This window comes from Ovis canadensis, chromosome 18 (assembly GCF_042477335.2).
Source record: "Ovis canadensis isolate MfBH-ARS-UI-01 breed Bighorn chromosome 18, ARS-UI_OviCan_v2, whole genome shotgun sequence".
Lineage (NCBI taxonomy): Eukaryota > Metazoa > Chordata > Mammalia > Artiodactyla > Bovidae > Ovis > Ovis canadensis.
In genome coordinates, this window is record NC_091262.1 from 28866854 (window position 1) to 28880086 (window position 13233).

At 46.0% G+C, this 13233-nt stretch overlaps 1 protein-coding gene across 12 annotated transcripts in view; it reads left to right on the plus strand.

Annotated features, from left to right (window-relative positions):
- The window catches only part of AKAP13 (A-kinase anchoring protein 13), a 320574-nt gene that overhangs the window by 121307 nt on the left and 186034 nt on the right, over window positions 1-13233 (plus strand). For all 12 annotated transcript variants that reach the window (XM_069559264.1, XM_069559265.1, XM_069559267.1 and 9 more), the window contains exon 3: window positions 825-972. In XM_069559264.1, the coding sequence (XP_069415365.1) occupies window positions 825-972 (148 nt within the window). The remainder of the gene's footprint in view (window positions 1-824; window positions 973-13233) is intronic.

Consider the following 13233-nt stretch of genomic DNA (forward strand, 5'->3'; position numbering starts at 1 on the left):
TCACAGGCAGAGTTACCCGGATTAGATTTATGGCTTGATGGAGGGGTGGAATAAAGAAGAACAGCAATTCCAGATGGTCCAGAAACACACATTGTTGGAAAAGCAACCCTCCCATCCTCACAGGTTGAGAATCTTATCCTAGGCTGCGTGGTGAATGTGTTTCAAGAGTTCTCACTTATTAGCTGTAAGAAGAGAAGGTATTATCTCCATTTATACAGTCAAGGAAACTGAGATTTAGAGGATTTAAGCAAAATCTTTTTAGATGGAGTTTAAACCCAGGTTGGTGTTGAGCCCAAGTCCTTTGCACTCTACCACTTCCAGGCCAGCTCTTGAGAGGCTCTCCGTGTTCACTGGAGAACGGGTGGACTTGGCAGGGATTCGTGGGATGCAGAGTTCAGAGAGTTATTGCCGCAAACAGAACACAGAGGTGAAGGGGCATTCGAAGTATAAGGATGTAGCTGTTTAATATACTTCCCCATCCTCTCTGCCTTATTTTTAGATTTTCCTCGAATTTTTACAGAGCTTTTTAAGGGATCCATTTTATGTTCTTTTAAAAAAAATTTTCCAAGTAAATATCCCATTATCTTGTTGGTTTACTTGTTTTTCTCATTACCTCCACTAAAATGTAAGCTGAAAGAAGACAGATTGTTTCGTATCCTCAGTGCCTAGACCATTTCCTGGCACATTTTGTGTTGTATAAACTTGCTAGAATGGGTGCAGTTTGTAGGATACATTGATTTCCCTTTCAGTTTGATGTTTTGTAAAAATCAGCTCCCCGAAAGAACCTTAGTAATGCAAACCTGCCCCCTCTTCCCCTTTCCTAGGGCGACTGTGTCGTTACTGTACTGCTTGCGGAAGAGGACCAAGTGGAAGATGACGCAGTCTTTTACTTGGTGTTTTCGGGTTCCACCCTCCACCACTGTACAAGTACTCGGAAGGTCAGTTCCAATACGCTGGAGACCATTGCTCCTGGTAAGTATTTGAACGCAGTCTTCACCCGCCTTTATTTATTCTGTGTTCTAGCATAGAGTGATAGGAAGAACAAATCAGGGTGATGAAACTGCAGTTGGATTTTTGTTTTAAATATACTTCATTTTATTTCTTGTTGCACAAAATCTGAGCCTAACTAAAAATAATTGAAATGAAACGGTGTTATAAATTGGAAGACAATCGTTAAGACCAACAGAAATTTTAACTGCTTGGAGCGTTGAAGCAAAGTGAACGCATTCAAGAGATGAGAGCTCGTGTGGCCACTGCAGTGTGCCTGCAGCCCCGACCCTGACCTCCCTCACGGCAAAAGCAGAGGTAGGGTGTGATTGCTAACACAGCCCTTCGCATCTGCGAGGGGAAGATTGCAAACACCGAAGTCCTGCCGGATTAACAGATTATAGTTCACGGTGAGATGAATACTTAATCGCCGTGGCATTTATCCATTTGATGGAATTAAAAGGAGACTGTTTACTTGTTAAAAATCCTTTGCAAAGTCATTATATCATTGCTGATTCCGCCAGAAACGGCTTCTGACTGATCCCAGGCATCTAAAGGTATAATTGATATGTGTTTGGAAATGAACTTATTCTGTCTTTCCTCAACCTTGCTTCGAAGTTAATAATTGGTTAAATTTCATCTGAGTGCAAAAGAGGGGAGGCTACGGGGAACCCATAAAAAGTGTTGACAGTTGAACCGTTTGCTTTCAGAGAACAAAATGGATTTAGTTCTTACTGAAACTTTTCCTGTCTTCAGTGTTTTTACGTGACATCAGTTCCACTTCTGTGGAATTCGATCATGTGAAAAACCGCCAGTCTTTGGTGGCTGCTGGGCCGTTTTACATAGACTGACTTCACTTCTGATACCTGCCAGATCCGGAAGTGACACCACATTCACAAACTGAGATTCTGACATTTATCCTCCTCTACTTATCCTCCTACCTGACAAAAGTGATTTTGAAAATACAGGATTTAAAGATTTTGGCGATTCCTATGTACATTCTCCCTCAAACTTCTAGGGACAGGAGATTGAGCAAGACGTTCAGGAGAGGTGCTGATTGGGTTTTCTTTCCCCTAAAGAGTATTATGTACCTTCCTTTGTAACGAAAAGCTCCAGTCGTCTTGTTCCCGTGATGGATATCATGTCAGAGGGTCTGATCTGCAACCTTGCTGTCTGCTGAGTGGGAGCCATCCGGTGTAACCCCTGCTAGACACATCTTCTGTGTGCGTGACAGTGAGAAACAGCCCCTCAGATGGGTCCCTGACTGTGCTCTTGTTAGGAAAGGAATGAGGATAATTTATAAACTTCCTCTTCCTCCTGACTTAGGAGTACTGTAGCTGTTTGTGTGTTTGTGGATGTGTAGGTGTGTGGGTGTGTGTGTGTGTGGGGGGGGTGTGTGTGTGTAGGTAGATAAGATAGATAGCAAGAAAGCCTGCAAGCAGGTACCAGGAGGATGGGCTTCCCTGGTGGCTCAGACGGTAAAGAATGCATCTGCAGTGCAAGAGACCCAGGTTCGATCCCTGCATTGGGAAGATCCCCTGGAGAAGGGCATGGCAACCCACTCCAGCATTCTTGCTTGGAGAATTCCCATGGACAGAGGAGCCCTGCAGGCTACAGTCCATGGGGTCGTGAAGAGTGGAACACGGCTGAGCGACCGCCCCAGAGGAGGGACAGCTGTCGGGACAGCGCCCTGTGTCCTGGATGCTGCCCTCGGCCACCGCGGGGCCCAGCCTCTTGGTGCGGAGGGCTGTGCCCTGATACTGCAGTGTGAAGTTAGCTTGGGCTGCAAGCAGTTACTGTCTTCGGTTCACAAGTCCATGGTATCGTATGACAGCCAAGAGCTCCCGGTTCTTACCAGGTCCTTGTATACTGTCCCCAGCCAACTTTTTTGACTTCAGTTTCCATTTCCCCCCTTGCCTTTGGGCTACCACCTCTGTAATAGGTCTCAGGACCCCTTCTTTCCCAGCCCCACACATCGCTGGCTATCCTTTTGTACCAGTTGACTCTGGGTGCCCTCGTTCTGCTGGCTCCAGCCCGCCAGAATGGATGTTGTATTCTGCTCTTTCTCCCTAATTTGATCCGAATCCTCAGTACCTTCCTGACCCCTTTGCTTGGCGCTTGGGATCCCAGTGCCTGGCCTCTCCTAGTTCGCCACTAAGCAGCTCTCCTCCCCTCAAGTTGTGATCTTACCTGGTGCCATCCACGTCCCCTCTGCTCCCAGCTGGCCTGCAGATCCTGCAGCCCGTATGATTCAGTTAGGCTGCTGCACGAGGCCCTTAATCACAGCAGAGGTGACAGAGGATTCGAGTCCTCGAAAGGCCCCGTTGAACAAGCATGAAGAGCGAGGCGGCTCTGAGCCTTTGATGTGTGTGCAGGGCTCCCAGTGAGCCTCCCTCCTTGGTGAAGGGAGGCTACTGAGGCAGGAAAGACGTCTGAGTGATCTCAGTGCTCTGGCCGTCAGGCGTGTGATTCTTCTCTCGTCTTTCTCAGCTGCTGTTGTCCAGATTGGCTCAGGAACTGTTGTGGAGGAGGGGGGAGAGAGAGGCAGATTTGAGGGTTAGTAAGGTGGTTTTGAATTTCTTGTTTATATTACAGAGTTAATGTTTTCATGTAGAAGTAAATGGCCTTAAATCTGCCTTGGGGCATTTCTTTGACTTGTTTCTTATTTTCCTTGAGGCCTTTACTCAGCTGATGGCCTTCTCAATGAGGCCTTCCCTGTCCGCTTGATAAAAGTCTGGCCTCTCCTTTCTATGTATATAAACCTGCCTTCTGTGCACACTCCCTGGTCCCTTTCCACACTTAACCTTTCTGCCCTGCACTGATCAACTTCCGACTCATTTATATGTTTCGTTTATTTTCTGCTTGCCTCCGCTGGAGTGTCAGCTTCACCAGGGCATGGATTCGTGTCTGTCGCCTTCTCTGGTGTGTCTGTGAATTCCTCCCACTTGATGGGACCGGCTTTCTACCATGTTGAAGCTCATCCTGGTTCTCAGAAACTGCCCTGCTAGAAAGGTTGTACATACGTGTGTTCACACACATACACCCCACACACATATTCACACACACACAGACACAACACCTCCCACCCCTTTCTTTGGAAAACTGCCAGAGGACTCTCTGGCTTCTTGAGTTGCTTCTTGTCTGGAGGCAAGGGCCTGTGCTTTCTGTCCAGAGCTGCATCTGATGATTTCTGTGTGTCCTGCTGATGGGCTCAGACTTTGTGCGGAGCGTGGCGTCAGATTAGTCACGATTCCCCGCGGGGAGTCCGCTCCCGCTTGTGCGTCCCAGGTAGAGGGGGGCGCACCCGGGCTGTCTGTCTGTCCGCAGCAGCTGCTGTCGGGGCGATGCCCCCGTCCCCGCCCCCTTGTGGGGCTCACTCCTCGGGTCCTGGTCGGCCGGCCGACCATGGAAGAAAAAGAGCTTTGTGTCTGCAAATGTCAAGTTGCATCCAGATTTTGCTGGCTCTGATTTTTCTTGGGGTCCTCCGTGTGCTTCACTATCACTGTTGTGTAATATTTTAGTTTTCACGAAGATGAGATGATTGATTGACCTTCCTAAGACAGCTACTCCTTGATGTTTATTCATCTGTGACCTTTTATGATTTTGGTGGGTAAAGAAATGAGACATTTCTTGATAGTCCCTGAAAAAAAACCTCTCTGACTCCAGATATTGAGATTACAGTCCATTGCTCCCCCACCCCCACCCCATTTCTTTCATATTTTCTCACTTTTTGGCTTTTCTGATGATAAAATTAACAGTGAATTGTATATGTATGTTTAGTTATAAAGAAATTGTAAAGGCATTATCTTGCCTTATTACCATAGACAGGCTGTAGACATGATACAGTCTCCCCTTTAAAAAAAAATGAAATTATGTTAAGATTAGTAGCATCTCAGGACAGTTAATTGGAGCCTTTGGAAACTTTATCTGCCTTTAAATTGTTTGGCTGTTTTAAAGTGTATGTGTAATTTTTAACATATATAGTAATTTTTAAGAAAAACATATGAAGACTTTGGAAATACTGTCCTCTATTTTGAAAGTAAAGCTGTCTTTGTGCTAATTAACACTAGACCAAAAAAAGTTTTATAGTATAATACTACATTCAAAATACCTATGAAATTGATTAGTTTAAGAATATAATTTGCTGTGAAACATACGTCTAAAGACAAAAGGTGTTGCCTTTGTAATAAATAAAAATAAAATACCTCGATTCTTTTCTCTTCATATAAAACAAATCCAACCCCAAATCCCATTTTAACTAAACTAATTCTCCTTGTGGGATGAGGTCAAGATGTTTTCTTTCAAAGGCTGTAGGATGAGTAATATAAAGAAACCTGAGTGCCCACTGAATTCCGGGGGGTGTGAGGGGCTGTCCTGTGCGCACTTTTATTAATTAAATGTGAAGATAGACCAAGCAGGCAGTCACTGCAGGATGGAAAATGAGGCAGGGCGTTCGGTGGGTGAAGCCTTGTGAAGGGCTTTGGTGCAGAATCTGTCATAACATGAAATCCTAGCATCGCCCCGCATGTCTGTCATTTACTTTAAGAATTCACAGCAAAGGTTCTTGTTTGACAGGAAAATAGCAAACATTCCTTGACACAGAATTTGACTCAGCTCTTTGGTATCTTTCCTTTCTTTCTCACTTACCAAGGGAAGGTACTATATAAAGCAGATTTGTTATTGAAAGGAAGGAAAAAAGTACATCTACCATGATCAGAAGTCCTTGGGGGCGTAATTAAAAATCTTTGCTTACAGCCAAGGTCTCAACAGGTAGCCTGCAGTGAAACCACCGGGTCCCTCAGTTCACGTGAACCGAGGCTCTGTTTCCGGCAGTAGATGTCCAGAGGTCTTCAGGTCAAATAACACTTGAGAAGAAGCTCCAGGCTCTTAACTGGCCCAATCAGAGATGCCCTTGCTCACTGCCAAAGTAATCATTTATTTTTTCACTGGACTCTAAGTCTCCCTATCCTAAAATACTCCTACTACAAGGCTATCTCTAGACAGACATGATTTTATATTTTAAAAGACTTGAGTTACTGTCTAGTGCTAATCAGTGTACATGGCTGTTTTTGGGGAGGACCAGGTGAAGGAAGCTGTGTGCTCTCCGGTGTCCAGGAGAAATGCCTGTGTGGACCTGTGCCCTCTTGAGCTGTGGACACAGCACTGGGATGGAGTTCACGTGTCACAGTGGGGCCAGCATCCTCCCAGAGGGGTGAGAATTGGTTCTTAGGTGGTTTAAAAAAAATTTTTTTTTAAACTCTTTTTGCAAAAAAAAAATAATAATAATAACTTTGTTTGCTTATTTATTTATTTTTGGCTGTGCTGGGTCTTTGTTGCTACGAAGACTGTCTCTAGCTGTGGTGAGCAGGGCTACTCTTGTTGTGGAGTGCAGACTCGGCAGCTGGGGCACACAGGCTCAGTTGCTCTGCTGCGCGTGGGGTCTCCTGGACCAGATGGAACCGACATCTCCTGCCTCAGGCGGATTCTTTACCACTGAGCCACCAGGAGAGCGCCCACTTCCCTGATCTCACTCTTCACATATAAAGCCCAGATATAACATACAAATGTATGCGATGTCTGTAGTATTAAAATTTCATGGGATGGGGATGTCAAACAGAAATGTTTAGAAAAGCTGCTTGGGAGATGTCAGTGACTGAAAGATGGAGCATAGTGCCTTGGAGTAATAAGCTTGATTATAGTTCATCAGATTTTTAGTGTCAATTTGGCCCTTTCTCCCCCCAAATGTATGTGATTCCTGTGCATGCTGTTTCTCCCCCTCTCCTTAAATGCTTCTCTGCACACATACAGAGATCTTTGGTACCTTTATGCAAATTTGTACATCTACCATTAGGCCACTGAAAACTAGCAGTAGGTAAACTTCAGCAAATAGTCCTCTCTCCTGTTAGAGTGTGGGTCTGAAGATCAAAAATTTCCTTTAACTGTGTAGCCACTCTAGAGGGAAGAAAAAGACACCACAATTTCAAATACTTTGCCAGACTGAAGTAGTAAAGTGTATTCTTTTTGTCTTTTCCACCACTGACTGCAAATGCGGTCTTTGTCGCAGGAAACAACTGAGGGGATCTGGGCTTGGCTGGCCCAGCAAGCACTTCCAGGGTTCCCTTTTATTGGCGCGCGGGCAAAACAAAGTCCCGATTGTTTCATCCTCAAAAGAGAAGGCCCGGATGGGATGTGTGCCACTTTTAGCCTAATAGGAAATGAAGTAATTGTTGGGTCATGCTTAAGCACTTTTGTTTATCTGTAGCACCATTTCGTTGCCATGGATACAGGTGCTTCATCCAGTGATAAGGAGCCTGCGGAAAAGCTCGCTGACCTCAGGAGCATACCACCTCCCAACCTCTGAGCTCAAAAAAAAGGATTAGATGCTTTTAAGAGGACCATGAGCAGTTAAATTTTTGTTTCCTGCCTAGATGCTCCCGGTTGTATGTTGTTTTTTCTTCATTCTTCCCCCTTTATATTTTCAGTTCTCCAGTGTGTCAGGGACAGCGTTTAGCTCAGAAGCTGTGTTGGGCTTATGTGGAAGCTCTTGGTACAGTAATAGAGATCGGTTTGCCTTGAGTCACCTGAGTAGGATCATTTTAAGGAGAATGAAAGAGCTGGCTTAAAACTCAACATTGAAAAATGACGATCATGGCATCTGTTCCCATCACTTCATGGCAAATAGATAGGGAAACAATGGAAACAGTGACATATTTTATTTTCTCGGGCTCCAAAATCACTACAGCTGGTGACTGCAGCCATGAAATTAAAAGATGCTTGCTCCTTGGTGGAAAAGATACGACCAACCTAGACAGCATATTAAAAAGCAGAGACATTACTTTGCTGACAAAGATCCCTCTAGTCAAAGCTGTAGGTTTTCCAGTAGTCGTGTATGGATGTAAGAGTTGGACCTCTTAGAATTCACTCAGTAATGGTGAAACCTCTCCCAGCCCGTGATTTACTCCATACTTCCGATGTGAAACTTATCAGACCTGACTGTGCATTATATTCAGAAGTCACTGTAAAAAAAAGATGGAATTGAGGTTCAGGCCTTGTTTCTCTAACAGTCTGTCTCTCTTCTTCCCCTCTCTCAATTCTCTGGCGGTCTTTCCCTCAGAAGGGTCTCAGTAGAATTTCCAGTACTTCCCACCTCTTTAAAAGGACTTGTGATTTTTCTTTCCTCTCTCAGTTACCAGGAACTTGCTGAAAACCCTGTTACTCTTCTTTATGCTGCAGCTCCTGTTTTCATATAGAAAGGAGTTAAATTGTGGTCATTATATCAAATTGGGTATGGTTTCCCATCCCATCCCTTCTTTTGCCATGAAGATGTAGACATTGTTAATACCTTGTATTTTGTGTGTACAAAGGCAGTCCTAAGTTAATGGCCCCTGAAAATAGTCGAGTCTTTAGAGCTAATTTGTGGTAGTAAGATATTTTATGTGGGTAGATGCAGTGATTTCAGTTTTATTGATGGGTCTGTATTATCATATAACTTTTGCTTTTGAAAAAAATTTTATTTATTTATAAATACACACACACAGACACACACACACACACACACTCTTTATCTGAAAGGTCATAGGGATTAAAAACCAATTCTGTGAACCACTTGAGCCTAATAGAAAACATGATGTGAGAGGGTAGCCTTGTCAGCCTTGCAGGGTGGTTTTCCAGACGTAGGGAAGGCCCTTGGTTCATGCTCAGTAGTAACACTGCCAACTGACTGAAAGTTTAACAAAGACTGTGCCAGGACCCCTCAGTTCTCCAGTCTTCTTTTAACCCTTGGAGCCTATAATCCTACGAAACAGGTTCGATATATATGGCACATCGTACTTAGCATGATTCAGAGTTTCTCCTTCAGATTGTGAATTCATGTCTGAAGGGAGACTGTCGGGCACACTGTTGGATGGCTTCGTGTTAATGTCTGCCTCATGGCTTTTTCCTCACATTCCGCCGCCTCTGGGACACGGTTTTGTTTTAGTTCCACATAAACAGAGCAGACCATGATGTGCCCACGTGCCTTCTAACAGCTAAAGCAGCAGAGAGACTTAGGCGTGCTTCTGCTGCTGAGCGCGCGCACACACACACACACCCCCTTAAACCATGCGCGCGCACACACACACACACACACACCCTTAAACCATGCGCGCACACACACACACACACCCTTAAACCATGCACGTGCACACACACACCCTTAAACCATGCGTGCGCGCACACGCACACACCCTTAAACCATGCGCGCGCGCACACTCACACCCTTAAACCATGCGCGCGCGCACACGCACACACCCTTAAACCATGCACGTGCACACGCACACACCCCCTTAAACCATGCGCGCGCGCACACGCACACACCCTTAAACCATGCGCGCGCGCACACACACACCCTTAAACCATGCGCGCGCGCACACGCACACACCCTTAAACCATGCGCGCGCACACACATACCCTTAAACCATGCGCGCGCGCACACGCACACACCCTTAAACCATGCGCACGCACACACGCACACACCCTTAAACCATGCGCGCGCACACACACACACCCTTAAAACATGCGCGCGCGCACACGCACACACCCTTAAACCATGCGCACGCACACACACACACCCTTAAACCATGCGCGCACACACACACACCCCCTTAAACCATGCGCGCGCACACACACACACACACACACACACACACCCTTAAACCATGCGCGCGCACACACACCCCCCCTCGAACCTTCCATTTCCGCCCCCTTTGTTGTCCCCACCCTATTAGCCAAGTAAACAGTCATTTTAGCAGTCTTAGATTCCTCTGCAGATACATTAGTCCGCACTTTCCAGGTTTGGGTTCCGTGGGTATTGCTTCACCATGGCCTTTGGCTGTGAGAGAGAGTGTGCGCGTGTGCACGCGCATGCCTGTGCCTGTGCAGGGGAGTGTGAGATGAAGATCTGGACGGTGGCCTGGGCCCTGTATTTATACGGGAGGTGACTTCACAGAGCAGTGCTGATGTTTACCGTAGTGACGGTGTGACACCTGGCTCCCAGGTGGCCCAGACACCTCTGCCCAGGCTTGGGGAAGGAGACGGGTAAGAAAGATGGATGGGGCAGTGGGTATTATTACTGTAGGTTAGGTTAGTGTAAGATCTCTGCTAAGAGTGTGTTTAAGTTTTGAAGGTAGAATTCAGTTTGGATCCCATGTTACTCACGTTCTAATCATTGAATTGTGAAGCCTCAAATTTTAGCTTTTATTGACATTCATTCAGTTACCTCGAAGGACTGTCAGGAGTTTTAAAATGAGCTTTGTTGTTCTCTAGTCACCGAGTCTTGTCCAACTCTGTTGTGACCCCCTGCCCTGCCAGGCTCCTCTGTTGATGGGATTTCCAGGCGAGAATACTGCAGTGGGTTGCCATTCCCTTCTCCAGGGATCAAACCCACATCTCCTGCATTGGCAGGTGGATCCTTTTACCGCTGAGCCCCCAGGGAAGCATATGTATGTACACACAACCTATGTGTATATATTTATATATAGCCTATGTGTGTGTGTATTATATGTATGTATACATATATGTGTGTGCACACACACACAAACACATACACACAATAGTTCCCTTTTAAAAAGAAAAATAACCCTGAAGGGCTAAGCATGAGTCCCCTGGGAAGCCCTGCATAAATGGGAAATGCTCTCATTACTGGTGAGATTCGTGAGGGAGAAACATCCCATTGTTCAGGTCCAGTCGCCTCTCAGTATCTGCAGGGCACTGGGTTCCAGGAACCCCACCGACCCCAGGATCCGCAGCTGCTCTGGTCCCTTCATCCACCCTCTGTGTCTGTGGTTCCATCAGCCAACCATGGATCGTAAATATAGTAGCACATATTGTGGGGAAAAAAATCCACATTATCAGTGTACCCATGCAGTTCAAACCTGTCTTGTTAAAGGGTCAGCTATAGTTATTCTGACTGAAATAGGTATTGTCCATCTAATTTGGAAATGAAATGAGGTTGTGTGTATGTTGTTTAGGGTGATAAGTATTAAAGAATTTGAGAGGAGTCTTCTAAATTTTAGGTCTTCACTTTGAAGACGAGGGTACTCACTCTCTAGATTTAAAAGTGTTAGCGAGCTTGTCACTTACCTCAGGCCACACAGTCTAGGAAGTAAGAAGCTAGGTTTGAACCTGGGTCTGTCCTCACACGAAGCCTCTAAAAGTAGCCTGATTAGTCATCTGACTGACACTCTCTCTTACAGTAATTATTGCCTCCTTTTGACTCTGCTTCCATTTTTACGTTTTTGAAACCGTTTCCTACTCCTGGAACCTGAGTTTCTCTCCCCCCGCCTTCTGCCTGGTGAAACCCACAGACTCGTACAGCTGGAGGCACCTAGCACCTGCAGAGGCTGCCCCCTCACGCTGTACGTGAGGCCTGGAGAAGCAAAGATGGTCCGAGGTCAGGCAGCTTAGGAGTCTCATAGCCAGGATTTGAACGTGGAGTTTTCCGTACTTTCCCATTGGTTCTGCCACAGTCGCACCTTTTCCTCTTTAAGCCTTCTTGTCTCCGTGTAGGTGTAGGGGCAGACGTGAGAGCAAGGAAACTTGGGTTCAGATCAGGATTCTGCCACTGGTAGGAGCTTTAGAACTCTGGAGCAGATATTTAACCTTCTTGTGCCTTGATTTCCTCATCTGACAAATGGGAATTGTGGTAGTACCACCGCTTAGGGTTGTGATGAGGGTTAGACCGGCTGTTATTTGGAAAGCACTGGGAATGGTGCCTGGAACAGAGATTATTAGTGATAGAGATAATTACTATCAGTATTATTAGTGATAGATGTAGGAAGGAAGGATGCTGCCCGACCGAGCATCTTGAGTGCTGAGGGTTGCAGTGAAGAACCTCTGGGGTTGGAGAGTTGGGAACAGGACCCCTGTCAGAAAAGTCCAGTGTTTAAGACTTCACCTTCCAATACAGGGGGATCCCTAGTCAGTGAGTTTAGATCCCACATGCCCCACAGCCAAAAAAACCGGAAACATAAACAGCAGAAGTAACAGTGTAACAGATTCAATAAGGACTTTACAAATGGGAGAGGGGGAGGAGGAGGTCCTTACCTGCAGAAGTAACAGTATACCAAATCCAGTAAAGACACATGCAGGGGTGGGGTGGTGGGGGAGGTCCTTAGCTGGCACCTCTCCCCCCGGGGGGCCTTGTGAAATGCGCTGGCCCGCTCCCTTGAGTGGCATGGTTTGTGTTTTCTTTAAACCTGGAGGGCGTAGATTCCTGTGATTAGCTGCCGCTGCTGAGAGCAGGGGGTGGTGTTGGGTTTGTGTGTGGATGTGGATGTGTTTAGCTTTCTACTCAGTGTCCCGAGCTTGGTAGACGTCCAGATAGATATTAGTAATTTTTTCCCCTCTGACTAGGGATTGAGCCTGGGCCTGAGCAGTGAAAGCACCACGTTCTAACCGCTGGCCCGCCAGGGAACCCCCCAGATGTTAGTTTTTAAATGTGACAGAACAGTTTCAAAGAAGTATTTTCTGCCAGGAAAACCAACCGAAGCTTAACTACCTGAACCAGCTGATTTGTTCCTGCTGAAGCTGTCTTATATAATTGACTGGCTGCCCTTCAAAGAAAGATGACTATTTTCCCCCCTAATTCCATTTTGTGTAATAGATGTATACATTCAGGATATTTGAATTGAAATGCATACCTGAGTATACCTACGCAGCCACGCCCATGTGGGCAGAGGATGCTTGATTCCCACGGCCTTTCTAGAAGGAATTCAGCTGGGAAGGCAGTGGGAGCAGCTGGTGGAGTTGGGCATTTGTATGGAGACTGATTTCCAGGGTTCGTGAGCCTGTTCCTCTGGCTTTACTAGCCATACTGGCCTGTCATTCCAAGTATAGGGTGGGCTCCTTGCAGACAGGGACGCAACTGTCACTGTTACTTCTTTATTTAAAAGCGATGCTTTACAGAGCTCTCACACCATGATGTTTAGCATCAGACCTGATAGATTCTGCTTCATGGTTGTGTGAATCTGGGCAGTTTATCTCTTGAAGTCTCAGTTTTCTCATCTGTAACATGAAGACAGTACACGCCATATAAATTTGTTGTGTGGATCTGGGCAGTTCATCTCTTGAAGTCTCAGTTTTCTTACCTGTGACATGAAGACAGTACACGCCATATAAATTTGTTGTGTTGAGAAAGTGACACAGCAGGTGCCTGGTATGTCATAGGCACGTGCTCCCATCCTTAGGTTACACACCAGTGAGAGGCTT